This window comes from Oncorhynchus keta, unplaced genomic scaffold, assembly GCF_023373465.1.
Source record: "Oncorhynchus keta strain PuntledgeMale-10-30-2019 unplaced genomic scaffold, Oket_V2 Un_scaffold_4116_pilon_pilon, whole genome shotgun sequence".
Classification (NCBI taxonomy): Eukaryota; Metazoa; Chordata; class Actinopteri; order Salmoniformes; family Salmonidae; genus Oncorhynchus; species Oncorhynchus keta.
This window is the reverse complement of record NW_026290933.1, coordinates 205,123-231,219: the sequence shown is the minus strand read 5'-3', so window position 1 is coordinate 231,219 and position 26,097 is coordinate 205,123. Positions and strand designations below refer to the sequence as shown.

Below are 26,097 nucleotides of genomic sequence, written 5' to 3'. Positions count from 1 at the left end.
TTGCAGAGGGAGGTGTTTTGTCCCAGGGTCCTTAGCTTAGTGATGAGCTTTGAGGGCACTATGGTGTTGAACACTGAGCTGTAGTCAATGAATAGTATTCTCACATAGGTGTTCCTTTTGTCCAGGTGGGAAAGGTCAGTGTGGAGTGCAATAGAGATTGCATCATCTGTGGATCTGTTTGGGCAGTATGCATATTGGAGTGGGTCTAGGGTTTCTGGGATAATGGTGTTGATGTGAGCCATTACCAGCCTTTCAATGCACTTCATGGCTACAGACTTGAGTGCTACGGGTCTGTAGTCATTTAGGCAGGTTGCCTTAGTGTTCTTTCGGCACAGGGACTATGATGGTCTGCTTGAAAAATGTTGGTATTACAGACTCAATCAGGGACATGTTGAAAATGTCAGTGAAGATGCCTGCCAGTTGGTCAGTACATGCTCGGAGCACACGTCCCGGTGATCCGTCTTGCCTGGCGGCCTTGTGAATTTTGACCTGTTTAAAGGTCTTACTCACGTCAGCTACGGAGAGCGTTAGCACACAGTCATCTGGAACAGCTTGCGCTCTCATGCATGCCTCAGTGTTGCTTGCCTCGAAGTGAGCATAGAAGTGGTTTAGCTTGTCTGATAGGTTCGTGTCACTGGGCAGCTCGCGGCTGTGCTTCCCTTTGTAATCTGTAATAGTTTTTAAGCCGACGAGCATCAGAGCCGGTGTACACGATTCAATCTCAGTTCTGTATTGGCGCTTTGCTTGTTTGATGGTTCATCAGAGGGCATAGCGGAATTTCTCATAAGCGTCCGGGTTGGAGTCCCGCACCTTGAAAGCAGCAGCTCAAGCCTTTAGCTCAGTGTGAATGTTGCCTGTAATCGATGGCTTCTGGTTGGGATATGTAATTACATTTTCATTGTGGGGATTAGGTTGTTGATTCACTTATTGATGAAGCCGTTGACTGAAGTAATATACTCTTCAATGCCATTGGATGAATCCCGGAACATATTTTAGTCTGTGCAAAACTGTTGGTTTGCGTAGCATTCGCATCATCTGACCACTTCGGTTTTAAGGCGAGTCACTGGCACTTCCTGCTTTAGTTTTTGCTTGTAAGCACTACAAGGTGTTGAAAGCGTTCCACAGTGATCCTGGCCCATGTTGACTCCGATAGCTTCCCACAGTTGTGTCAAGTTGTCTGGATGTCCTTTGGGTGGTGGACCATTCTTGATACACACAGGAAACTGTTGAGCATGAAAAACCCTGTAGTGTTGCAGTTCTTGACACACTCAAACCGGTGCGTGTTCCACCTACTACCATATCCCGTTCAAAGGCACTTAAATCAATTGTCTCAATGCTTAAAAATCCTTCTTTAACCCGTCTCCTCCTCGTCATCTACACTGATTGAAGTGGATTTTAGTAAGCGACATCAATAAGGGAACATATGTTTCACCCTAATTCACCTGTTCAGTCTACGCCATATGGAAAGAGCAGGTGTTCCTTAATGTCTTGTACACTCAGAGTATATATAAAACAAATGGTCTTTTCTCTCCCAGGTGTCTCCAGAATATGCCCTCAGGACGGCAGCACTATGACCTTGAACCTGAACTCGTCCAGCTCTTCCCCCTCTGTAGACCCCAGTATGTACCTGAACAACAGCTCCCCGGGGTTGAGGGTCTACGCAGACAACGCCATCCTGGGCCTGGGCCTTGTGCTGGACAACGACTCCATTACCAACCTGACCAGGTATAGGTTAGAGGGTTAACCGAATCCCAGAGTTAACTCTCTGAAGGGAATTTGCAGGGAGTGAGCCGGAAACTGGATTGGGTTTTCTGGAATTCATTACCCTAGATACCATATCCTGCCTGTTGTGCCCTTGAGCAAGGGACTTAACCTCTAAACTGCTCTAGGGGCGTTGCACTGTGCCATTCCTACCTCTCCGTCTGTTTGTTTGGAGAAATACATTTCAGGTTCAGTGTTACAATGTAAAATCATCTTGTTCTTCTTCTACCAGCCTGTCCAACGCCTCCCTCCTTGACCCCACGGTGACCTATGACCCTCTGGGAGGTCACACCATCTGGCAGGTCATCCTGATCGTGTTCCTCACCGGGTCTCTGTCTCTGGTCACCGTCGTAGGAAACATCCTGGTGCTCATCTCCTTCAAGGTAGATTGTAGTCCGAGACTAACATTACATTGTATTATGACTTTCTGTAACTGTTTAAGAAGGCCGAGCCCGGCTCACGCCCTGCGGGCCATTCTATCTCCTGTCTCTGTAGCGCGAGGTAGCTTGATGGCACGTGTATCGCAGGCCGTAATTATTGCAAAGGGGGCGTCCGTGCCTCAAAACTCTTACCGAAATGGTCCACAACATTGTTTTTTTTTAACAGCGTTCGACATCATACGTCTAGTTAATTGGTGTTTCACTGTGGCACTTTAATCACAATGAAATCATTTCTCTTCCAGGTGAACAAGCAGCTGAAGACGGTGAATAACTACTATCTCCTCAGTCTGGCCTTCGCTGACCTCATCATCGGTATTTTAACTTACTGTTTTCAGACGTGTAGAGATGATGTCATGTATCTCAGCTGATATTGATAATGTATTGGACTATGATTTCCTACAGTGCCTCACAAATGTGTAACATGTATTAGTCAATTACTGTAATATCAAATGTGTAATATGGATTAGTCAATTACTGTAATATCAAATGTGTAACATGTATTAGTCAATTACTGTAATATCAAATGTGTAATATGGATTAGTCAATTACTGTAATATCAAATGTGTAACATGTATTAGTCAATTACTGTAATATCAAATGTGTAATATGTATTAGTCAGTTACTGTAATATCAAATGTGTAATATTTATAGTTAATTACTGTAATATCAAATGTGTAATATTTATAGTCAGTTACTGTAATATCAAATGTGTAATATTTATAGTCAATTACTGTAATATCAAATGTGTAATATTTATAGTCAACTACTGTAATATCAAATGTGTAATATGTATTAGTCAACTACTGTAATATCAAATGTGTAATATTTATAGTCAACTACTGTAATATCAGAGTGAAACTAAAATACAGTGTTCTAATTCTAGGAACTCTTTCCATGAACCTCTACACTACCTACATTATCATGGACCAATGGGCTTTAGGGAACTGGGCGTGCGACCTGTGGTTGGCTATCGACTACGTGGCGAGCAATGCCTCCGTCATGAACCTGCTGGTGATCAGCTTTGACCGCTACTTCTCCATAACTCGACCTCTGACTTACCGGGCCAAGAGGACCACCAAGAGAGCTCTGACTATGATCAGCATGGCCTGGTCCGTGTCCTTCGTCCTGTGGGCCCCGGCTATACTCTTCTGGCAGTATATCGTAGGGGAGCGCACTGTGCCTCGTGGAGAATGCTTTATCCAGTTTCTCTCAGAGCCTATTATCACATTCTGCACGGCCATCGCTGCCTTCTACCTGCCGGTCACCATCATGACGGTTCTCTACTGGAGGATCTACAGAGAGACAGAGAACAGGCAGAAGGACCTGGCGGGGTTGAGGGGGTCGGGGGCAGGGAACAAGGCGGGCCAGGGGGGTAGCCAGAAGGATGAGGAGGAAAAGAAGGAGGAGGCCCAGGAAGAGGAGGCTCCCATGGTGCCCAAAACAGGAAGCTCCAGGAGCTGCAGCAGTTACGAGCTTAACCAGGCCGGTCAGAAAGACTCTGGAGCCAAGAAGACCAGAGGGCGCTTCCGGTTCTGGCCGCGGAGTAGGTGGTCCAAGAAGAAGACAATCACAGTGGGAGGAGAGCCGGAACACAGCAGCTCCGATAGCTGGAACAACAACGATGGGGGTGGGGCCTCCATGGACCAATCAGACTCTGAGGACGAGGAGGTGGCGACGGAGTCAAGCCGAGCTATCTATTCCATCGTGGTCAACCTGCCGGGGATAAACTCCGCCCCTGGTAACAACCCTAACAATGACCCCCAGCTGACATCTCCTGAGGACCAGGATGCTACGAAGGACCCTCTCCGGCCACAAGGGTGCGATAATAAGGACAAGAAGACATCCTCTAATACCAGAAGGGAGAAAGACAAGGAAGACAACAGCTACCACCAACGCTCCTTCTCTAAAACCCCCGTCACTTCCTCGTCTTCCATCCAGACCTCCACCAAGAGCCACCAAACAGGGGATGTGTCGTCCACCTCCAAGTCCCCCTCCTCGGCCCCCATCTCCTTGAAGGATGCAGCCATGGCCAAGCGCTTCGCCTCCAAAGCCAAGACCCAGATCACCAAGCGTAAGAAGCAGAGTGTAGTCAAGGAGAAGAAAGAGAAGAAGGCCGCCCAGACTCTCAGTGCCATCCTGTTGGCTTTCATCATAACCTGGACTCCCTATAACATTATGGTGTTGGTCAACACCTTCTGCACTGGCTGCATCCCTGAGGCTCTGTGGGCTCTGGGCTATTGGCTGTGTTACGTCAACAGTACCATCAACCCCATGTGTTACGCCATGTGCAACCTCACCTTCAGGAACACCTTCAAGATGATTCTGCTCTGCCGTTGGCAGGACATCAACAAACGCAACAGGCCTCAGTTCCAGCAGAGGCAGACGGTCGCCTTCCGCAAGAAGGAGCCCTTGTAGGTGTCATCTACCGGGGCCCTGGGTCAGCTGTATAGGGCTCTGTCGGGCCTCTCTGGGATGATTTATACTAACAGGACAGTTGGCCAGGGAGATGGACTGTACTTACGAGCCTTTCTCAACGATGAAGAGATCACATAATAATATAATAATACAAAGACAAATAGTAACACGACAAATAAAATACACATTTATTTTCAATTAACTCTGCATCTCTTTCAACTATTTACTTTTTCCCCCACAACGGACACCAGTTTGGCGCCAAAACATTGACAACAAAGACATATTGACATAGTAAAATCATTAAAAACTGTCTGAAAAAAACCCACAGGACACTTCATGCTGAATCCCTCATATTTAACGGCAATGATATTCACCATCTTGATGGTTTATATTTAGAATATCGTTTTACAGCTTTGTCCTTCTATGTTTCAGATCATATATGTTGCATGTGATGAGAAGCACACAGATGACCAGGGATATTTATACACGGAGGGAAGGGGAGATTTGATTTGATGTTTAGGGCCTCCAACCCAATGGAATATTGGGGACATGTAAAAGGGCTGTCAAATGTATGGCAATATCTGTTGGTGTTTCCAAGACTGGTTTTAACTGAACTGTTGCTATACAGTTACAGACCTTCATCAGTCACACAGGACACGGTTACAGACCTTCATCAATCACACAGGACACGGTTACAGACCTTCATCAGTCACACAGGACACGGTTACAGACCTTCAACAATCACACAGGACACGGTTACAGACCTTCAACAATCACACAGGACACGGTTACAGACCTTCATCAGTCACACAGGACACGGTTACAGACCTTCATCAATCACACAGGACACGGTTACAGACCTTCATCAATCACACAGGACACGGTTACAGACCTTCAACAATCACACAGGACACGGTTACAGACCTTCATCAATCACACAGGACACGGTTACAGACCTTCATCAATCACACAGGGTTACAGACCTTCATCAATCCTACAGAACACGGTTACAGACCTTCATCAATCACACAGGACACGGTTACAGACCTTCATCAATCCTACAGAACACGGTTACAGACCTTCATCAATCACACAGGACACGGTTACAGACCTTCATCAATCACACAGGACACGGTTACAGACCTTCAACAATCACACAGGACACGGTTACAGACCTTCATCAATCCTACAGAACACGGTTACAGACCTTCATCAATCCCACAGGACACGGTTACAGACCTTCATCAATCACACAGGACACGGTTACAGACCTTCATCAGTCCTACAGAACACGGTTACAGACCTTCATCAATCCTACAGAACACGGTTACAGACCTTCATCAATCACACAGGACACGGTTACAGACCTTCATCAATCCTACAGGACACGGTTACAGACCTTCATCAATCACACAGGACACGGTTACAGACCTTCATCAATCACACAGGACACTGTTACAGACCTACAATCACACAGGACACAGTTACAGACCTTCAACAATCCTACAGAACACGGTTACAGACCTTCAACAATCCTACAGAACACGGTTACAGACCTTCAACAATCCTACAGAACACGGTTACAGACCTTCATCAATCAGACAGAACACGGTTACAGACCTTCATACAATCCTACAGAACACGGTTACAGACCTTCAACAATCCTACAGAACACGGTTACAGACCTTCATCAATCAATTACAGACCTTCATCAATCACACAGAGACCTTCACACGGTTACAGACCTTCATCAATCATTACAGACCTTCATCAATCATACAGAACACGGTTACAGACCTTCATCAATCACACAGAACACGGTTACAGACCTTCATCAATCCTACAGAACACGGTTACAGACCTTCATCAATCCTACAGAACACGGTTACAGACCTTCAACAATCACACAGGACACGGTTACAGACCTTCATCAATCACACAGGACACGGTTACAGACCTTCATCAATCCTACAGAACACGGTTACAGACCTTCAACAATCATACAGAACACGGTTACAGAACATCAACAATCCTACAGAACACGGTTACAGACCTTCAACAATCCTACAGAACACGGTTACAGACCTTCATCAATCCTACAGAACACGGTTACAGACCTTCATCAATCAGACAGAACACGGTTACAGACCTTCAACAATCAGACAGAACACGGTTACAGACCTTCATCAATCAGACAGGACACGGTTACAGACCTTCATCAATCAGACAGGACAGAACACAGGTTACAGACCTTCAGACAAAATCACAGAACACGGTTACAGACCTTCATCAATCACAACACGGTTACAGACCTTCATCAATCACAGAACACGGTTACAGACAATCCTACAGAACACGGTTACAGACCTTCATCAATCATACAGAACACGGTTACAGACCATCAATCATTACAGATCATCAATCCTACAGAACACGGTTACAGACCTTCATCAATCAGACAGAACACGGTTACAGACCTTCATCAATCCTACAGAACACGGTTACAGACCTTCATCAATCCTACAGAACACGGTTACAGACCTTCAACAATCCTACAGAACACGGTTACAGACCTTCAACAATCCTACAGAACACGGTTACAGACCTTCAACAATCCTACAGAACACGGTTACAGACCTTCAACAATCCTACAGAACACGGTTACAGACCTTCAACAATCCTACAGAACACGGTTGCCTTTCCAATTGGCAGATAGATGCAATTAGGTGAATCAGTGGACATGTAAAGTTGCAGTACTTTGTAAAGCTGCAGTACTTTGTAAAGCTGCAGTACTTTGTAAAGGTGCAGTACTTTGTAAAGCTGCAGTACTTTATAAAGTTGCAGTACTTTGTAAAGCTGCAGTACTTTATAAAGTTGCAGTACTTTGTAAAGTTGCGGTACTTTGTAAAGGTGCAGTACTTTGTAAAGGTGGCAGTACTTTGTAAAGCTGCAGTACTTTGTAAAGTTGCAGTACTTTGTAAAGGTGCAGTACTTTGTAAAGCTGCAGTACTTTGCAAATGTGCAGTACTTCAATGTAAAGATGCAGTACTTTGTTAAGCTGCAGTACTTTCATGTAAAGCTGCAGTACTTTCATGTACATTTGCTGTACTTTCATGTACATTTGCAGTACTTTAATGTAAATCTGCAGTACTTTCATGTACATTTGCAGTACTTTCATGTAAAGCTGCAGTACTTTCATGTACATTTGCAGTACTTTCATGTACATTTGCAGTACTTTCATGTAAATCTCCAGTACTTTCATGTAAATCTGCAGTACTTTCCAAGTGTCTGTGAGTGGCTTTGCTACTCTACTATTTTTGATTCCACCCAATGAGTTCTGGTGAGTAGTGAACTACTTCCTGAGCCCGTAACCTTTTTCATCCCATGTTATTTAATTACATTACATTTAAGTCATTTAGCAGACGCTCTTATCCAGAGCGACTTACAAATTGGTGCATTCACCTTATGACATCCAGTAGAATAGTCACTTTACAATAGTGCATCTAAATCTTAAAGGGGGGGGGGGTGAGAAGGATTACTTATCCTATCCTAGGTATTCCTTAAAGAGGTGGGGTTTCAGGTGTCTCCGGAAGGTGGTGATTGACTCCGCTGTCCTGGCGTCGTGAGGGAGTTTGTTCCACCATTGGGGGGCCAGAGCAGCGAACAGTTTTGACTGGGCTGAGCGGGAACTGTACTTCCTCAGTGGTAGGGAGGCGAGCAGGCCAGAGGTGGATGAACGCAGTGCCCTTGTTTGGGTGTAGGGCCTGATCAGAGCCTGGAGGTACTGAGGTGCCGTTCCCCTCACAGCTCCGTAGGCAAGCACCATGGTCTTGTAGCAGATGCGAGCTTCAACTGGAAGCCAGTGGAGAGAGCGGAGGAGCGGGGTGACGTGAGAGAACTTGGGAAGGTTGAACACCAGACGGGCTGCGGCGTTCTGGATGAGTTGTAGGGGTTTAATTGTGTTTAATATTCTGTGTGGTCGTCGGTGATGATTTAAACAACGTGTCGGTGACCATTGTGGTGGTTGTAATCGTTGCTCAAAGTGAGACAGTGTTGTTTGACAAAAGGGGGTTGCAAAAACACAGGTCACTTTCTAAGAATTCTCCGTTTTTTTCCCTCCAAAAAACAAAACAAATCCTGGTAGGAAGAGACCTGGAAACAGGAAGGAATGCTGGAATCCTCCAATTGGGATTTGTGGAAAACCTGGGAATTGTGGGGGAAAGGTGCTGTAATTTTGCATCTCTTGTTGTAAAGCACCGGGCTGCTTATATGATCTAAAATAACTGTGTGATTATGAGGTTGATATTTACATTGTGACTGTGTGGATCCTTTAAATTGATGTTTATGTAGAGTATGATGCAGTTCTATGTTTATATAAAATGCTTGTTATATATTTTCTATAAAAGAATGTGTCCCCGGTCCAAGATGTTCACGTGTAAACGACGAGGGACAACATAAATTGCAATAAAGTCAAATGTATGTTATTAAATGTGTTTTACCATTGAGACATATTGACAAAAAAAAATGGATATCCACAGGTCTTTCTGATGAGTTTTTCCATACAAGTCATATACCATGAATAAGATGAATGTGTCTACGACTATAATGGTTACTAGCTATGAAACAAGTCGATCTGAGCTGAGATGTGTTGTCTGTGGTTGACTTTGGTAGGAAGGAGCTCACCGAGGATCTGCACCTCAAATGTTATTATGCTTGAGTTCCTCTTATAGACTATTAGCTCAAAAGTATTTCAGATTTCCACAAACAGTACCAGCACTCTAAATGAATATTTCAGGCACCTATTTCAGTCCAAGTCGAGCACTGAGGTGTTTTTCCTTTCCGACTGTTTCCAGGTGGAGAATGTCAGTAATCCAACAGCACCACCTAGTGGTATAAATGTAGTATGACGTGGTACTGAACGGTTGGTTGGCTCAAACTCAGCGTGTCCAGATGTCTATCTGTGTATCGGCTGGGTATTGTACTTGAAGTGGTACCGTATTATTTAAGGAGTAACTGATGTCGTCCTTAAATTAGCCAGAAATCCAGAGCTGTTTTTGTGCTACCATTCCACAGCCTGTACTCCGCGTCTATATATCTGGCATGACACAGAGTGTGAAGGAGTGGAATGATAAGACTCGGTACAGACCGGTATCCGGGCAACCGACAGACCGGTATCCAGGCAACCACTTAATAACATGGTGCAGTTTGTTGTCTCTTCGTTGATGTGGTGCCGGGTGTTTCGGGAGGACAGTTTTGTTGACATGATGACCTCCATGGATGAGTTGACCAGGATACACGATGAGTTGACCAGGATACACAATGAGTTGACCAGGACACACAATGAGTTGACCAGGACACACAATGAGTTGACCAGGACACACAATGAGTTGACCAGGACACACAATGAGTTGACCAGGACACACGATGAGTTGACCAGGACACACAATGAGTTGACCAGGACACACAATGAGTTGACCAGGACACACAATGAGTTGACCAGGACACACAATGAGTTGACCAGGACACACAATGAGTTGACCAGGACACACAATGAGTTGACCAGGACACACAATGAGTTGACCAGGACACACAATGAGTTGACCAGGACACACAATGAGTTGACCAGGACACACAATGAGTTGACCAGGACACACAATGAGTTGACCAGGACACACAATGAGGACACACAATGAGTTGACCAGGACACACAATGAGTTGACCAGGACCACAATGAGTTGACCAGGACACAATGAGTTGACCAGGACACACAATGAGTTGACCAGGACACACAATGAGTTGACCAGGACACACAATGAGTTGACCAGGACACACATGAGTTGACCAGGACACACAATGAGTTGACCAGGACACACGATGAGTTGACCAGGACACACATGAGTTGACCAGGACACACAATGAGTTGACCAGGACACACAATGAGTTGACCAGGACACACAATGAGTTGACCAGGACACACAATGAGTTGACCAGGACACACAATGAGTTGACCAGGACACACAATGAGTTGACCAGGACACACAATGAGTTGACCAGGACACACAATGAGTTGACCAGGACACACAATGAGTTGACCAGAGTTGACCAGGACACAATGAGTTGACCAGGACACACAATGAGTTGACCAGGACACACAATGAGTTGACCAGGACACACAATGAGTTGACCAGGACACACAATGAGTTGACCAGGACACACAATGAGTTGACCAGGACACACAATGAGTTGACCAGGACACACAATGAGTTGACCAGGACACACAATGAGTTGACCAGGACACACAATGAGTTGACCAGGACACACAGGACCAGGACACAATGAGTTGACCAGGACACACAATGAGTTGACCAGGACACACAATGAGTTGACCAGGACACACAGGACATGAGTTGACCAGGACACACAATGAGTTGACCAGGACACACAATGAGTTGACCAGGACACACAATGAGTTGACCAGGACACACAATGAGTTGACCAGGACACACAATGAGTTGACCAGGACACACGATGAGTTGACCAGGACACACGATGAGTTGACCAGGACACACAATGAGTTGACCAGGACACACAATGAGTTGACCAGGACACACAATGAGTTGACCAGGACACACCAGGACAACCAGGACACAATGAGTTGACCAGGACACACAATGAGTTGACCAGGACACACAATGAGTTGACCAGGACACACAATGAGTTGACCAGGACACACAATGAGTTGACCAGGACACACAATGAGTTGACCAGGACACACAATGAGTTGACCAGGACACACAATGAGTTGACCAGGACACACAATGAGTTGACCAGGACACACAATGAGTTGACCAGGACACACAATGAGTTGACCAGGACACACAATGAGTTGACCAGGACACACAATGAGTTGACCAGGACACACAATGAGTTGACCAGGACACACAATGAGTTGACCAGGACACACAATGAGTTGACCAGGACACACAATGAGTTGACCAGGACACACAATGAGTTGACCAGGACACACAATGAGTTGACCAGGACACACAATGAGTTGACCAGGACACACAATGAGTTGACCAGGACACACAATGAGTTGACCAGGACACACAATGAGTTGACCAGGACACACAATGAGTTGACCAGGACACACAATGAGTTGACCAGGACACACAATGAGTTGACCAGGACACACAATGAGTTGACCAGGACACACAATGAGTTGACCAGGACACACAATGAGTTGACCAGGACACACGATGAGTTGACCAGGACACACAATGAGTTGACCAGGACACACAATGAGTTGACCAGGACACACAATGAGTTGACCAGGACACACAATGAGTTGACCAGGACACAATGATGAGGACACACAACCAGGACACATGAGTTGACCAGGACACACGATGAGTTGACCAGGACACACAATGAGTTGACCAGGACACACGATGAGTTGACCAGGACACACGATGAGTTGACCAGGACACACAATGAGTTGACCAGGACACACAATGAGTTGACCAGGACACACAATGAGTTGACCAGGACACACAATGAGTTGACCAGGACACACAATGAGTTGACCAGGACACACAATGAGTTGACCAGGACACACAATGAGTTGACCAGGACACACAATGAGTTGACCAGGACACACAATGAGTTGACCAGGACACACAATGAGTTGACCAGGACACACAATGAGTTGACCAGGACACACAATGAGTTGACCAGGACACACAATGAGTTGACCAGGACACACAATGAGTTGACCAGGACACACGATGAGTTGACCAGGACACACAATGAGTTGACCAGGACACACAATGAGTTGACCAGGACACACAATGAGTTGACCAGGACACACAATGAGTTGACCAGGACACACAATGAGTTGACCAGGACACACAATGAGTTGACCAGGACACACAATGAGTTGACCAGGACACAATGAGTTGACCAGGACACACGATGAGTTGACCAGGACACACGATGAGTTGACCAGGACAGGACACAATGAGTTGACCAGGACACACAATGAGTTGACCAGGACACACGATGAGTTGACCAGGACACACGATGAGTTGACCAGGACACACGATGAGTTGACCAGGACACACAATGAGTTGACCAGGACACACGATGAGTTGACCAGGACACACAATGAGTTGACCAGGACACACAATGAGTTGACCAGGACACACATGAGTGACCAGGACACACAATGAGTGACCAGGACACACAATGAGTTGACCAGGACACACAATGAGTTGACCAGGACACACAATGAGTTGACCAGGACACACAATGAGTTGACCAGGACACACAATGAGTTGACCAGGACACACAATGAGTTGACCAGGACACACAATGAGTTGACCAGGACACACATGAGTTGACCAGGACACACAATGAGTTGACCAGGACACACAATGAGTTGACCAGGACACACAATGAGTTGACCAGGACACACGATGAGTTGACCAGGACACACGATGAGTTGATGAGTTGACCAGGACACACGATGAGTTGACCAGGACACACAATGAGTTGACCAGGACACACAATGAGTTGACCAGGACACACAATGAGTTGACCAGGACACACGATGAGTTGACCAGGACACACAATGAGTTGACCAGGACACACAATGAGTTGACCAGGACACACAATGAGTTGACCAGGACACACAATGAGTTGACCAGGACACACAATGAGTTGACCAGGACACAATGAGTTGACCAGGACACACAATGAGTTGACCAGGACACACAATGAGTTGACCAGGACACACAATGAGTTGACCAGGACACACAATGAGTTGACCAGGACACACAATGAGTTGACCAGGACACACAATGAGTTGACCAGGACACACAATGAGTTGACCAGGACACACAATGAGTTGACCAGGACACACAATGAGTTGACCAGGACACAATGAGTTGACAGGATGAGTTGACCAGGACACACAATGAGTTGACCAGGACACACAATGAGTTGACCAGGACACACAATGAGTTGACCAGGACACACAATGAGTTGACCAGGACACACAATGAGTTGACCAGGACACACAATGAGTTGACCAGGACACACAATGAGTTGACCAGGACACACATGAGTTGACCAGGACACACAATGAGTTGACCAGGACACACATGAGTTGACCAGGACACACAATGAGTTGACCAGGACACACAATGAGTTGACCAGGACACACAATGAGTTGACCAGGACACACAATGAGTTGACCAGGACACACAATGAGTTGACCAGGACACACAATGAGTTGACCAGGACACACAATGAGTTGACCAGGACACACAATGAGTTGACCAGGACACACAATGAGTTGAGGACACACAATGAGTTGACCAGGACACACAATGAGTTGACCAGGACACACAATGAGTTGACCAGGACAGGACACACAATGAGTTGACCAGGACACACAATGAGTTGACCAGGACACACAATGAGTTGACCAGGACACACAATGAGTTGACCAGGACACACAATGAGTTGACCAGGACACACAATGAGTTGACCAGGACACACAATGAGTTGACCAGGACACACAATGAGTTGACCAGGACACACAATGAGAGTTGACCAGGACACACAATGAGTTGACCAGGACACACAATGAGTTGACCAGGACACACAATGAGTTGACCAGGACACACAATGAGTTGACCAGGACACACAATGAGTTGACCAGGACACACAATGAGTTGACCAGGACACACAATGAGTTGACCAGGACACACAATGAGTTGACCAGGACACACAATGAGAGGACACACAATGAGTTGACAGGACACACAATGAGTTGACCAGGACACACAATGAGTTGACCAGGACACACAATGAGTTGACCAGGACACACAATGAGTTGACCAGGACACACAATGAGTTGACCAGGACACACAATGAGTTGACCAGGACACACAATGAGTTGACCAGGACACACAATGAGTTGACCAGGACACACAATGAGTTGACCAGGACACACAATGAGTTGACCAGGACACACAATGAGTTGACCAGGACACACAATGAGTTGACCAGGACACACAATGAGTTGACCAGGACACACAATGAGTTGACCAGGACACACAATGAGTTGACCAGGACACACAATGAGTTGACCAGGACACACAATGAGTTGACCAGGACACACAATGAGTTGACCAGGACACACACATGAGTTGACCAGGACACACAATGAGTTGACCAGGACACACAATGAGTTGACCAGGACACACAATGAGTTGACCAGGACACACAATGAGTTGACCAGGACACACAATGAGTTGACCAGGACACACAATGAGTTGACCAGGACACACAATGAGTTGACCAGGACACACAATGAGTTGACCAGGACACACAATGAGTTGACCAGGACACACAATGAGTTGACCAGGACACACAATGAGTTGACCAGGACACACGATGAGTTGACCAGGACACACAATGAGTTGACCAGGACACACAATGAGTTGACCAGGACACACAATGAGTTGACCAGGACACACAATGAGTTGACCAGGACACACAATGAGTTGACCAGGACACACGATGAGTTGACCAGGACACACAATGAGTTGACCAGGACACACAATGAGTTGACCAGGACACACAATGAGTTGACCAGGACACACAATGAGTTGACCAGGACACACAATGAGTTGACCAGGACACACAATGAGTTGACCAGGACACACAATGAGTTGACCAGGACACACAATGAGTTGACCAGGACCAGGAGGACACACAATGAGTTGACCAGGACACACAATGAGTTGACCAGGACACACAATGAGTTGACCAGGACACACAATGAGTTGACCAGGACACACAATGAGTTGACCAGGACACACAATGAGTTGACCAGGACACACAATGAGGACACACAATGAGTTGACCAGGACACACAATGAGTTGACCAGGACACACAATGAGTTGACCAGGACACACAATGAGTTGACCAGGACACACAATGAGTTGACCAGGACACACAATGAGTTGACCAGGACACACAATGAGTTGACCAGGACACACAATGAGTTGACCAGGACACACAATGAGTTGACCAGGACACACAATGAGTTGACCAGGACACACAATGAGTTGACCAGGACACACAATGAGTTGACCAGGACACACAATGAGTTGACCAGGATACACAATGAGTTGACCAGGACACACAATGAGTTGACCAGGACACACAATGTTGGATTTTATTTTTCCCCAAGACGTTTTAATTAAGGTGTGTTCTAGTTTTCAAATACACCTTTTTGACACAAGTATTATACAAGATGTTTGGTTTTATCACACCATGTGTGGAATTATGGACAGATTCATTTAGATGTTTGGTTGTTCAACATATGTGATCAGATCAATAGAAGTCATTTTCTAAGTGTTTTATAAATCCACGTTTTTTGTGTTATTTAAATGTTTTATAATGACCAGGATTGACTTATGTTACTGAGCCATATAATCTTATGCTTGTCATATTTTATACGAGATGTTTGTTAGTCACTTCCACCTTGATGGACACAAATGGCGTGTTCAGCTATGAGAATGTGATGATGAGTTTGTATTTGTTTTGTTCCCAGGTAAAGCACTTCTGAAGAACACTCGTTCTAATGACAAATCATTTGAAGGATTTTTTTTTATTTTAATTTTTATAAACATGTCATTTTTATAGGGGAATAAAGTTTCTTACTGTGTTTCAGTGTCCGGTCACAGATTGTTGTTACACACACACACACGTACACACACGTACACGCACACGCACGCACACGCACACACACACACACACACGCACACGCACGCACACGCACACGCACACGCACGCGCACACACACACACGCACACACACACACACGCGTGTAACAGTACTCTTCTTGCGTTGTGTACAATCAGTCATCAACACGAACTCCAACATGTAGCACCAGTCATGTAGATTTATTCTGTTAGGAACGGCACAAAATTGCCCGTCTCACCATCCAACTCTGCACTGTACAAAACATATGAACCCCCCACCACTCACGCACTGTACAAAACATATGATGTTTGGTTGTTCACCACTCATCAGATCACTGTACAAAACATATGAACCCCCACCACTTTTGCACTGTACAAAACATATGAACCCCCACCACTCATAATCACTTGTCAAAACATATGAACCCCCACCACTGGACACACTGTACAAAACATATTTGAACCCCCCACCACTCACGCACTGTACAAAACATATGAACCCCCACCACTTTATTTTACTGTACAAAACATATGAACCCCCCACCACTCACGCACTGTACAAAACATATGAACCCCCACCACTCACGCACTGTACAAAACATATGAACCCCCACCACTCACGCACTGTACAAAACATATGAACCCCCCACCACTCACGCCCCCACTGTACAAAACATATGAACCCCCACCACTCACGCACTGTACAAAACATATGAACCCCCCACCACTCACGCACTGTACAAAACATATGAACCCCCCACCACTCACGCACTGTACAAAACATATGAACCCCCACCACTCACGCACTGTACAAAACATATGAACCCCCACCACTCACGCACTGTACAAAACATATGAACCCCCCCACCACTCACGCACTGTACAAAACATATGAACCCCCACCACTCCAACGCACTGTACAAAACATATGAACCCCCACCACTCACGCACTGTACAAAACATATGAACCCCCCACCACTCACGCACTGTACAAAACATATGAACCCCCACCACTCACGCACTGTACAAAACATATGAACCCCCCACCACTCACGCACTGTACAAAACATATGAACCCCCCACCACTCACGCACTGTACAAAACATATGAACCCCCCACCACTCACGCACTGTACAAAACATATGAACCCCCCACCAGACACATTAAGATGCTAACTAGTATTAGCTGGAATTCTCTACAACTAAATGCAAAACAAATATGCACCAAAAACCTCTGCATCTTCTGTGTGATGTCCGAAATAACATTTACAAACAAATTGATATAAATTGTACATTTAAATCATCACTTGGGAGTATAAAAATCACTTTTGATGTACGGTGCTTTGCAACCAACAACTTACCTCTGGTTTGGTGCTTGTTCACTGGGACGATTCTAACTGGAACATCCCCCCTCGTAAGGGAGCTACCAGCCAATAAGATGCTCCTCGTAAGGGAGCTACCAGCCAATAAGATGCCATGCTGAGGAGGTGAAGGCAACACAAAACTCAAACCAAACACCCATTGGCTTAACAATAAAGTGGCAAGGGGAATCACCAATATAACCCTGTTACACACACACACACACAAACATTAGGAACACCTTCCTTCAGAACAGCCTCGATTCGTCTGGTCATGGACTCTACAAGGCGTTCCACAGGGGATGCTGGCCCATGTTGACTCCAGGGATGCTGGTCCATGTTGACTCTACAAGGTGTTGAAAGCGTTCCACAGGGATGCTGGTCCATGTTGACTCTACAAGGTGTTGAAAGCGTTCCACAGGGATGCTGGTCCATGTTGACTCTACAAGGTGTCTAAAGCGTTCCACAGGGATGCTGGTCCATGTTGACTCTACAAGGTGTTGAAAGCGTTCCACAGGGATGCTGGCCCCATGTTGACTCTACAAGGTGTTGAAAGCGTTCCACAGGGATGCTGGCCCATGTTGACTCTACAAGGTGTAGAAAGCGTTCCACAGGGATGCTGGTCCATGTTGACTCTACAAGGTGTCTGAAAGCGTTCCACAGGGATGCTGGCCCATGTTGACCAGGGATGCTGGTCCATGTTGACTCTACAATGTGTCTGAAAGCGTTCCACAGGGATGCTGGTCCATGTTGACTCTACAAGGTGTTGAAAGCGTTCCACAGGGATGCTGGTCCATGTTGACTCTACAAGGTGTCTAAAGCGTTCCACAGGGATGCTGGTCCATGTTGACTCTACAAGGTGTTGAAAGCGTTCCACAGGGATGCTGGCCCATGTTGACTCTACAAGGTGTCTAAAGCGTTCCACAGGGATGCTGGTCCATGTTGACTCTACAAGGTGTTGAAAGCGTTCCACAGGGATGCTGGTCCATGTTGACTCTACAAGGTGTCTAAAGCGTTCCACAGGGATGCTGGTCCATGTTGACTCTACAAGGTGTTGAAAGCGTTCCACAGGGATGCTGGTCCATGTTGACTCTACAAGGTGTTGAAAGCGTTCCACAGGGATGCTGGTCCATGTTGACTCTACAAGGTGTCGAAAGCGTTCCACAGGGATGCTGGTCCATGTTGACTCTACAAGGTGTTGTAAAGCGTTCCACAGGGATGCTGGTCCATGTTGACTCTACAAGGTGTTGAAAGCGTTCCACAGGGATGCTGGCCCATGTTGACTCTACAAGGTGTTGAAAGCGTTCCCACAGGGATGCTGGTCCATGTTGACTCTACAAGGTGTCTAAAGATTTCCACAGGGATGCTGGCCCATGTTGACTCTACAATGTGTCTGAAAGCGTTCCACAGGGGATGCTGGTCCATGTTGACTCTACAATGTGTTGAAAGCGTTCCACAGGGATGCTGGTCCATGTTGACTCTACAAGGTGTTGAAAGCGTTCCACAGGGATGCTGGCCCATGTTGACTCTGCAATGTGTCTGAAAGCGTTCCACAGGGGATGCTGGTCCATGTTGACTCTACAAGGTGTTGAAAGCGTTCCACAGGGATGCTGGTCCATGTTGACTCTACAAGGTGTTGAAAGCGTTCCACAGGGATGCTGGTCCATGTTGACTCTACAAGGTGTCGAAAGCGTTCCACAGGGATGCTGGTCCATGTTGACTCTACAAGGTGTCTGAAAGCGTTCCACAGGGATGCTGGCCCATGTTGACTCTACGAGGTGTTGAAAGCGTTCCACAGGGATGCTGGCCCATGTTGACTCTACAAGGTGTCTGAAAGCGTTCCACAGGGATGCTGGCCCATGTTGACTCTACAAGGTGTCGAAAGCGTTCCACAGGGATGCTGGTCCATGTTGACTCTACAAGGTGTCTGAAAGCGTTCCACAGGGATGCTGGCCCATGTTGACTCTACAAGGTGTTGAAAGCGTTCCACAGGGATGCTGGTCCATGTTGACTCTACAAGGTGTCTGAAAGCGTTCCACAGGGATGCTGGCCCATGTTGACTCTACAAGGTGTTGAAAGCGTTCCCACAGGATGCTGGTCCATGTTGACTCTACAAGGTGTTGAAAGCGTTCCACAGGGATGCTGGTCCATGTTGACTCTACAAGGTGTCTAAAGCGTTCCACAGGGATGCTGGTCCATGTTGACTCTACAAGGTGTCTGAAAGCGTTCCACAGGGATGCTGGTCCATGTTGACTCTACAAGGTGTCTAAAGTGTTCCACAGGGGATGCTGGCCCATGTTGACTCTACAAGGTGTTGAAAGCGTTCCACAGGGATGCTGGCCCATGTTGACTCTACAAGGTGTTGAAAGCGTTCCACAGGGATGCTGGCCCATGTTGACTCTACAAGGTGTTGAAAGCGTTCCACAGGGATGCTGGTCCATGTTGACTCTACAAGGTGTTGAAAGCGTTCCACAGGGATGCTGGTCCATGTTGACTCTACAAGGTGTTGAAAGCGTTCCACAGGGGATGCTGGCCCCATGTTGACTCTATAAGGTGTTGAAAGCGTTCCACAGGGATGCTGGCCCATGTTGACTCTACAAGGTGTTGAAAGCATTCCACAGGGATGCTGGTCCATGTTGACTCTACAAGGTGTTGAAAGCGTTCCACAGGGATGCTGGTCCATGTTGACTCTACAAGGTGTTGAAAGCGTTCCACAGGGATGCTGGCCCATGTTGACTCTACAAGGTGTTGAAAGCGTTCCACAGGGATGCTGGCCCATGTTGACTCTACAAGGTGTTGAAAAGCGTTCCACAGGGATGCTGGCCCATGTTGACTCTACAAGGTGTTGAAAGAGTTCCACAGGGATGCTGGTCCATGATGACTCTACAAGGTGTCGAAAGCGTTCCCACAGGGATGCTGGCCCATGTTGACTCTACAAGGTGTTGAAAGCGTTCCACAGGGATGCTGGTCCATGTTGACTCTACAAGGTGTCGAAAGCGTTCCACAGGGATGCTGGTCCATGTTGACTCTACAAGGTGTCTAAAGCGTTCCACAGGGATGCTGGTCCATGTTGACTCTACAAGGTGTCTAAAGCGTTCCACAGGGATGCTGGTCCATGTTGACTCTACAAGGTGTCGAAAGCGTTCCACAGGGATGCTGGTCCATGTTGACTCTACAAGGTGTCGAAAGCGTTCCACAGGGATGCTGGTCCATGTTGACTCTACAAGGTGTCGAAAGCGTTCCACAGGGATGCTGGTCCATGTTGACTCTACAAGGTGTCGAAAGCGTTCCCACAGGGATGCTGGTCCATGTTGACTCTACAAGGTGTCGAAAGCGTTCCACAGGGATGCTGGTCCATGTTGACTCCACAAGGTGTCGGCGTTCCACAGGGATGCTGGTCCATGTTGACTCTACAAGGTGTCGAAAGCGTTCCACAGGGATGCTGGTCCATGTTGACTCCACAAGGTGTCGAAAGCGTTCCACAGGGATGCTGGTCCATGTTGACTCTACAAGGTGTCGGCGTTCCCACAGGGATGCTGGTCCATGTTGACTCCACAAGGTGTCTAAAGCGTTCCACAGGGATGCTGGTCCATGTTGACTCCACAAGGTGTCTAAAAGCGTTCCACAGGGATGCTGGTCCATGTTGACTCTACAAGGTGTCTAAAGCGTTCCACAGGGATGCTGGTCCATGTTGACTCTACAAGGTGTCGAAAGCGTTCCACAGGGATGCTGGTCCATGTTGACTCTACAAGGTGTTGAAAGCGTTCCACAGGGATGCTGGCCCATGTTGACTCTACAAGGTGTTGAAAGCGTTCCACAGGGATGCTGGCCCATGTTGACTCTACAAGGTGTCTGAAAGCGTTCCACAGGGATGCTGGCCCATGTTGACTCTGGTGTCGAAAGCGTTCCACAGGGATGCTGGCCCATGTTGACTCTACAAGGTGTCTGAAAGCGTTCCACAGGGATGCTGGCCCATGTTGACTCTACAAGGTGTTGAAAGCGTTCCACAGGGATGCTGGTCCATGTTGACTCTACAAGGTGTTGAAAGCTGTTCCACAGGGATGCTGGCCCATGTTGACTCTACAAGGTGTTGAAAGCGTTCCACAGGGATGCTGGTCCATGTTGACTCTACAAGGTGTTGAAAGCGTTCCCACAGGGATGCTGGCCCATGTTGTCTCTACAAGGTGTTGAAAGCGTTCCACAGGGATGCTGGTCCATGTTGACTCTACAAGGTGTCTGAAAGCGTTCCACAGGGATGCTGGTCCATGTTGACTCTACAAGGTGTCTGGCGTTCCACAGGGGATGCTGGTCCATGTTGACTCTACAAGGTGTTGAAAGCGTTCCACAGGGATGCTGGCCCATGTTGACTCTACAAGGTGTTGAAAGCGTTCCACAGGGATGCTGGTCCATGTTGACTCTACAAGGTGTTGAAAGCGTTCCACAGGGATGCTGGTCCATGTTGACTCTACAAGGTGTTGAAAGCGTTCCACAGGGATGCTGGTCCATGTTGACTCTACAAGGTGTTGAAAGCGTTCCACAGGGGATGCTGGCCCCATGTTGACTCTATAAGGTGTTGAAAGCGTTCCACAGGGATGCTGGCCCATGTTGACTCTACAAGGTGTTGGAAAGCGTTCCACAGGGATGCTGGTCCATGTTGACTCTACAAGGTGTTGAAAGCGTTCCACAGGGATGCTGGTCCATGTTGACTCTACAAGGTGTTGAAAGCGTTCCACAGGGATGCTGGCCCATGTTGACTCTACAAGGTGTTGAAAGAGTTCCACAGGGATGCTGGCCCATGTTGACTCTACAAGGTGTTGAAAGCGTTCCACAGGGATGCTGGCCCATGTTGACTCTACAAGGTGTTGAAAGAGTTCCACAGGGGATGCTGGCCCATGTTGACTCTACAAGGTGTCGAAAGCGTTCCACAGGGATGCTGGCCCATGTTGACTCTACGAGGTGTTGAAAGCGTTCCACAGGGATGCTGGTCCATGTTGACTCTACAAGGTGTCGAAAGCGTTCCACAGGGATGCTGGTCCATGTTGACTCCACAAGGTGTCTAAAGCGTTCCACAGGGATGCTGGTCCATGTTGACTCTACAAGGTGTCGAAAGCGTTCCACAGGGATGCTGGTCCATGTTGACTCTACAAGGTGTTGAAAGCGTTCCACAGGGATGCTGGCCCATGTTGACTCTACAAGGTGTTGAAAGCGTTCCACAGGGATGCTGGTCCATGTTGACTCTACAAGGTGTTGAAAGCGTTCCACAGGGATGCTGGTCCATGTTGACTCCAATGCTTCCCACAGTTGTGTCAAATTGGCTGGGGAAACTTAATATAGTATAGACCAGGAAGCATAGCTTTCACCTGGTCAGTCTATGTCATGGAAAGATCAGGTGTTCTTAATGTTTTGTCAAGTCAGTGTATATTCGGTAAGTACTAGCAGGTATAAAGTATAGACCAGGGAGCATAGCTTTCACCTGGTCAGTCTATGTCATGGAAAGATCAGGTGTTCTTAATGTTTTGTCAAGTCAGTGTATATTCGGTAAGTACTAGCAGGTATGTTTATATATCATCATGTTTATATATTTTGATTGTTTATGTTTGACATAGGAACACGATATAACGTTAGCTCGATAAACCAAAAAATGATGCTCCCCAGGACATTAGGCTTAGGTGTTTTCTCAGAATCAACCACTAGGCGTCACTGTTGTATTTGTTACAGATGACTGTATAACGTTATACGTTTCTAGGTTTAGCAGTTAATTATAGTAGTAAATTTACTTCTGTTTCTAGTCATTATTTTTTTTTTAAATACTGTCAAATGCCAAAGTTATGACCGGATTTGACTATGCGATCACAGGAAGATCAAAACATCGCTCAAAGGGGAATTCACACCTGTAAGAAATGAAATGGCTGATTGAACGGGCGCGTCTTTCCAAAGGACGATGTGGTGGCTGCATGCTGGCGGTGAACGTTAACTTCACGGAGGCAACATGATGTGAGTAACGTCTGGATTTGCTAGAGAAATATTATTTGTATTCCCCCCCCCCCACATGTTCGTTAAACGTCCAGTAAAACCAATAACTTTCCCCGTGTTCCTCACATTGATTGACACCAATACAACATGCGGCAAATTGTCAACAATCTGGTTGAGGTGTCAGAGCGAGATTAGTTGCAATTAGGAAACAACATCTAAATTCTACACCTCCACTATTGAGTTGCTGTCATTTCGTAAAATATTAGCCTAAACTGGAACTTTCTAGCCTGTTATAACGGTTATTGATGATCTGAACATGGCAGTCAGTCCATTTTTAAATGTAAGTTTCAGGAAAGGTTCGTTTTGTTTGTAACTATTGATGATGCTACTTCTGCCCGGGGCGCATTTCGCTTGGGGACGAGCGTCGGAGCTGATCGGGTTGAACGTTATCGCACACCGTTGTACCTGTCTAAAAAAACAAGAATATAGTCATAAACATAATGTTGTCGTCGGGGGAGTGTTGAAATGCAGCATGTTATGATGAATACACGGAGTTATCCTGATCCCGAATGACACAGAACCACTTATTTTTTAAAACCTTTTTATTTCACTTGGCAAGTCAGTTTAAGAACAAATTCTGACGGCCTACCGGGGGACAGCGGGTTAACTGCCTTGTTCAGGGGCAGAACGACAGATTTTTATCTAGACCGGTGGAAATCTGTCTTTTTGGTGTTTGGAAAAAGACGCATTTTCAACTTCCTGGAAAATGTGTATTTTAAAAATACTTTAAATACCTTTCATTCAGAAACCTAAATTGAACATAACTTCAACGTCTGGAAAAGAAGTATTTTCAACGTCAATTTGCTTACTGGGACTATTCTAGTTTTTCTGGAGCCATTTTTCTCCTAAGAACGGTAAGGACCTGCCCTGTGCCAACTTACGTTTGGTAGAGGAGGAGTAATGGTCTGTTTTTCATGGTTCAGGCTCCTTTAGTTGCAGTGAAGGGAAATCTTAACGCTACAGCATAACAATGACATTCTAGATGATTCTGTGCTTCCAACTTTGTGGCAACACTTTGGGGAAGGCCCTTTCCTGTTTCAGCATGACAATGCCCCCCCCTGCACAAAGCGAGGTCCATACAGAAATGTTTTGTCGAGAGATCGGTGTGGAAGAACTTGCCTGGCCTACACAGACCTCAACCCCTGACCTCACTTGTGTTGTTGTGGCTGAATGGAAGCAAGTCCCCACGGCATTGTTCCAACATCTAGTGGAAAACCTTCCCAGAAGAGTGGAGGCTGTTGTGTCAGTAAAGGGGGAGGGGGGGGCAACTCCATATGCCCGTGATTCTGGAATGAGATGTTTGAGGAGCAGGTGTCCACATACTGTTGGACATGTTGTGTGTGTGCAGATAAACAGGGCCTTTAGAAAGTCTTCACACCCTTTGACTTTTGTTACAGGTCGGATTAAAATGTATTTGTCTTTTTGGGGGGGGGGTCAACGATCATTTGTAAAAAAATATAAATATATTACCTTGATTATATCAGTATTCAACCTCCTGAGTTGATACATGTTAGGATCACATTTGGCAGCGATTACAGCTGTGAGTTTTGCACACCTGAATTGTACAATATTTGCCCATTTATTCTGACAGAATCTTTAACCTCTGTCGAGTTGTTTTTTGATCTTTACCAGACAGCCATTTTAAGGTTTTGCCATTGATTTTCAAGCCGATTTTAAGTCAAATGTGTTACTGAGTGGCCTAGTTACAGTCAATGTCGTCTTGGGAAGCAACTCCAGTGTAGATTGTCCTCCTGTTTTCTGACTAGAAGCCGCGTCTTCTCTTCCCAAGTAGTTTTTATTTAAACATTATTTAGCCAGTCAAGTCAGTTAAGAACCAATTCTTATTTACAATGAATAAAACGATGTAAATAGCCAAGAAACAAGGTTAAAGACTCACTTCAGGCAGACTTCTGTTTTAAAGTAAATTTTTAAAAACTGTCATGCCTGTGCTCAGCTCCAGCCAGGCGGTGTCGTAGCGCAAGGTGGGATCGGCTGTAGGATTTGTAGATGTTTGACTTTGTAAGTCGCTCTGGATAAGAGCGTCTGCTAAATGACTGTAAATGTAAATGTAAATGATTAAACAAAAACGGCAGAAATACTGTTTTAGGATAATAATAATACAAAATAAACGCAATTAGAGGCAGTCTGTTTTCCACCAAACACTGCGAGACTAATTCACCTTTCAACAGGCAATAAGCTGTGACTGAAATCGCGTTACCACGGTAACCGCCCGCCCTTAAAGGGCCAGCTGAGCATTTTTGTGCATCTGATATTTCTGTGAAAGCTGTAATGGAGTATCACAGTGTGCCT

The 26,097-nt window shown here is 46.2% G+C and overlaps 3 protein-coding genes and 1 long non-coding RNA gene across 52 annotated transcripts in view; 3 read left to right on the top strand and 1 right to left on the bottom strand.

Annotated features, from left to right (window-relative positions):
* Window positions 1-1,540: 1,540 nt before the first annotated feature.
* LOC118382291 (muscarinic acetylcholine receptor M3-like) lies at window positions 1,541-4,644 on the top strand. Its single transcript, XM_035769121.2, has 4 exons — window positions 1,541-1,725; window positions 1,994-2,144; window positions 2,444-2,513; window positions 3,085-4,644. Exons 1-4 carry the CDS (start codon window positions 1,571-1,573, stop codon window positions 4,614-4,616), a joined length of 1,908 nt encoding a protein of 635 aa, XP_035625014.2. The 5' UTR covers window positions 1,541-1,570; the 3' UTR covers window positions 4,617-4,644.
* Window positions 4,645-5,136: 492 nt separating this feature from the next.
* Window positions 5,137-8,499, bottom strand: LOC127928815 (uncharacterized). 2 transcript variants are annotated; one of them, XR_008132338.1, is made up of 9 exons: window positions 7,062-8,499; window positions 6,734-6,829; window positions 6,446-6,605; window positions 6,141-6,236; window positions 5,920-5,983; window positions 5,664-5,727; window positions 5,413-5,540; window positions 5,317-5,348; window positions 5,137-5,284 (listed from the first exon to the last, which is right to left on the bottom strand). It is a non-coding gene; the product is annotated as an uncharacterized LOC127928815 (long non-coding RNA). The 2 variants fall into 2 exon arrangements; XR_008132339.1 differs by lacking the exons at window positions 5,413-5,540; window positions 5,920-5,983 and having other exon boundaries at window positions 5,282-5,348.
* A 9,564-nt stretch (window positions 8,500-18,063) lies between these two features.
* On the top strand, window positions 18,064-23,132 carry LOC127928811 (melanoma-associated antigen C1-like). Of its 48 annotated transcripts, XM_052516208.1 has the most exons (9): window positions 18,064-18,203; window positions 18,301-18,396; window positions 20,066-20,209; window positions 20,452-20,547; window positions 20,742-20,789; window positions 20,886-21,029; window positions 21,459-21,602; window positions 22,083-22,226; window positions 22,807-22,863. In XM_052516208.1, the coding sequence occupies exons 1-9, from the start codon at window positions 18,092-18,094 to the stop codon at window positions 22,812-22,814; spliced, it is 936 nt and encodes a 311-aa protein (XP_052372168.1). In that variant the 5' UTR covers window positions 18,064-18,091; the 3' UTR covers window positions 22,815-22,863. The 48 variants fall into 48 exon arrangements, 1 of the variants encoding a protein (XP_052372168.1); XR_008132291.1 differs by lacking the exons at window positions 18,064-18,203; window positions 20,452-20,547; window positions 20,742-20,789; window positions 22,083-22,226 and adding an exon at window positions 22,470-22,613 and having other exon boundaries at window positions 18,210-18,396; window positions 20,114-20,257; window positions 20,790-21,029; window positions 22,663-23,130; XR_008132284.1 differs by lacking the exons at window positions 18,064-18,203; window positions 20,066-20,209; window positions 20,452-20,547; window positions 20,742-20,789; window positions 22,083-22,226 and adding exons at window positions 18,710-18,853; window positions 22,470-22,613 and having other exon boundaries at window positions 18,210-18,396; window positions 20,790-21,029; window positions 22,663-23,129.
* A 457-nt stretch (window positions 23,133-23,589) lies between these two features.
* LOC118381381 (formin-2-like) overlaps window positions 23,590-26,097 on the top strand; it is a 175,471-nt gene continuing 172,963 nt past the window's right edge. Inside the window, 1 exon segment of the mRNA XM_052516207.1 lies at window positions 23,590-23,748. Within this exon segment, the coding sequence (XP_052372167.1) occupies window positions 23,744-23,748 (5 nt within the window). The 5' untranslated portion in view covers window positions 23,590-23,743.

Excerpts from the sequence above, each read along its gene's own strand:
- LOC118382291 (XM_035769121.2), top strand. The coding sequence starts at position 1,571 with ATGACCTTGAACCTGAACTCGTCCAGCTCTTCCCCCTCTGTAGACCCC. Across the intron at positions 1,726-1,993 it reads TCCATTACCAACCTGACCAG|CCTGTCCAACGCCTCCCTCC; the intron begins GTATAGGTTAGA and ends TTCTTCTACCAG. Across the intron at positions 2,514-3,084 it reads CTTCGCTGACCTCATCATCG|GAACTCTTTCCATGAACCTC; the intron begins GTATTTTAACTT and ends TTCTAATTCTAG.
- LOC127928811 (XM_052516208.1), top strand. The coding sequence starts at position 18,092 with ATGTTGACTCTACAAGGTGTTGAAAGCGTTCCACAGGGATGCTGGTCC. Across the intron at positions 20,210-20,451 it reads GTCCATGTTGACTCTACAAG|GTGTTGAAAGCGTTCCACAG; the intron begins GTGTTGAAAGCG and ends TGACTCTACAAG. Across the intron at positions 20,790-20,885 it reads GTCCATGTTGACTCTACAAG|GTGTCGAAAGCGTTCCACAG; the intron begins GTGTCTAAAGCG and ends TGACTCTACAAG.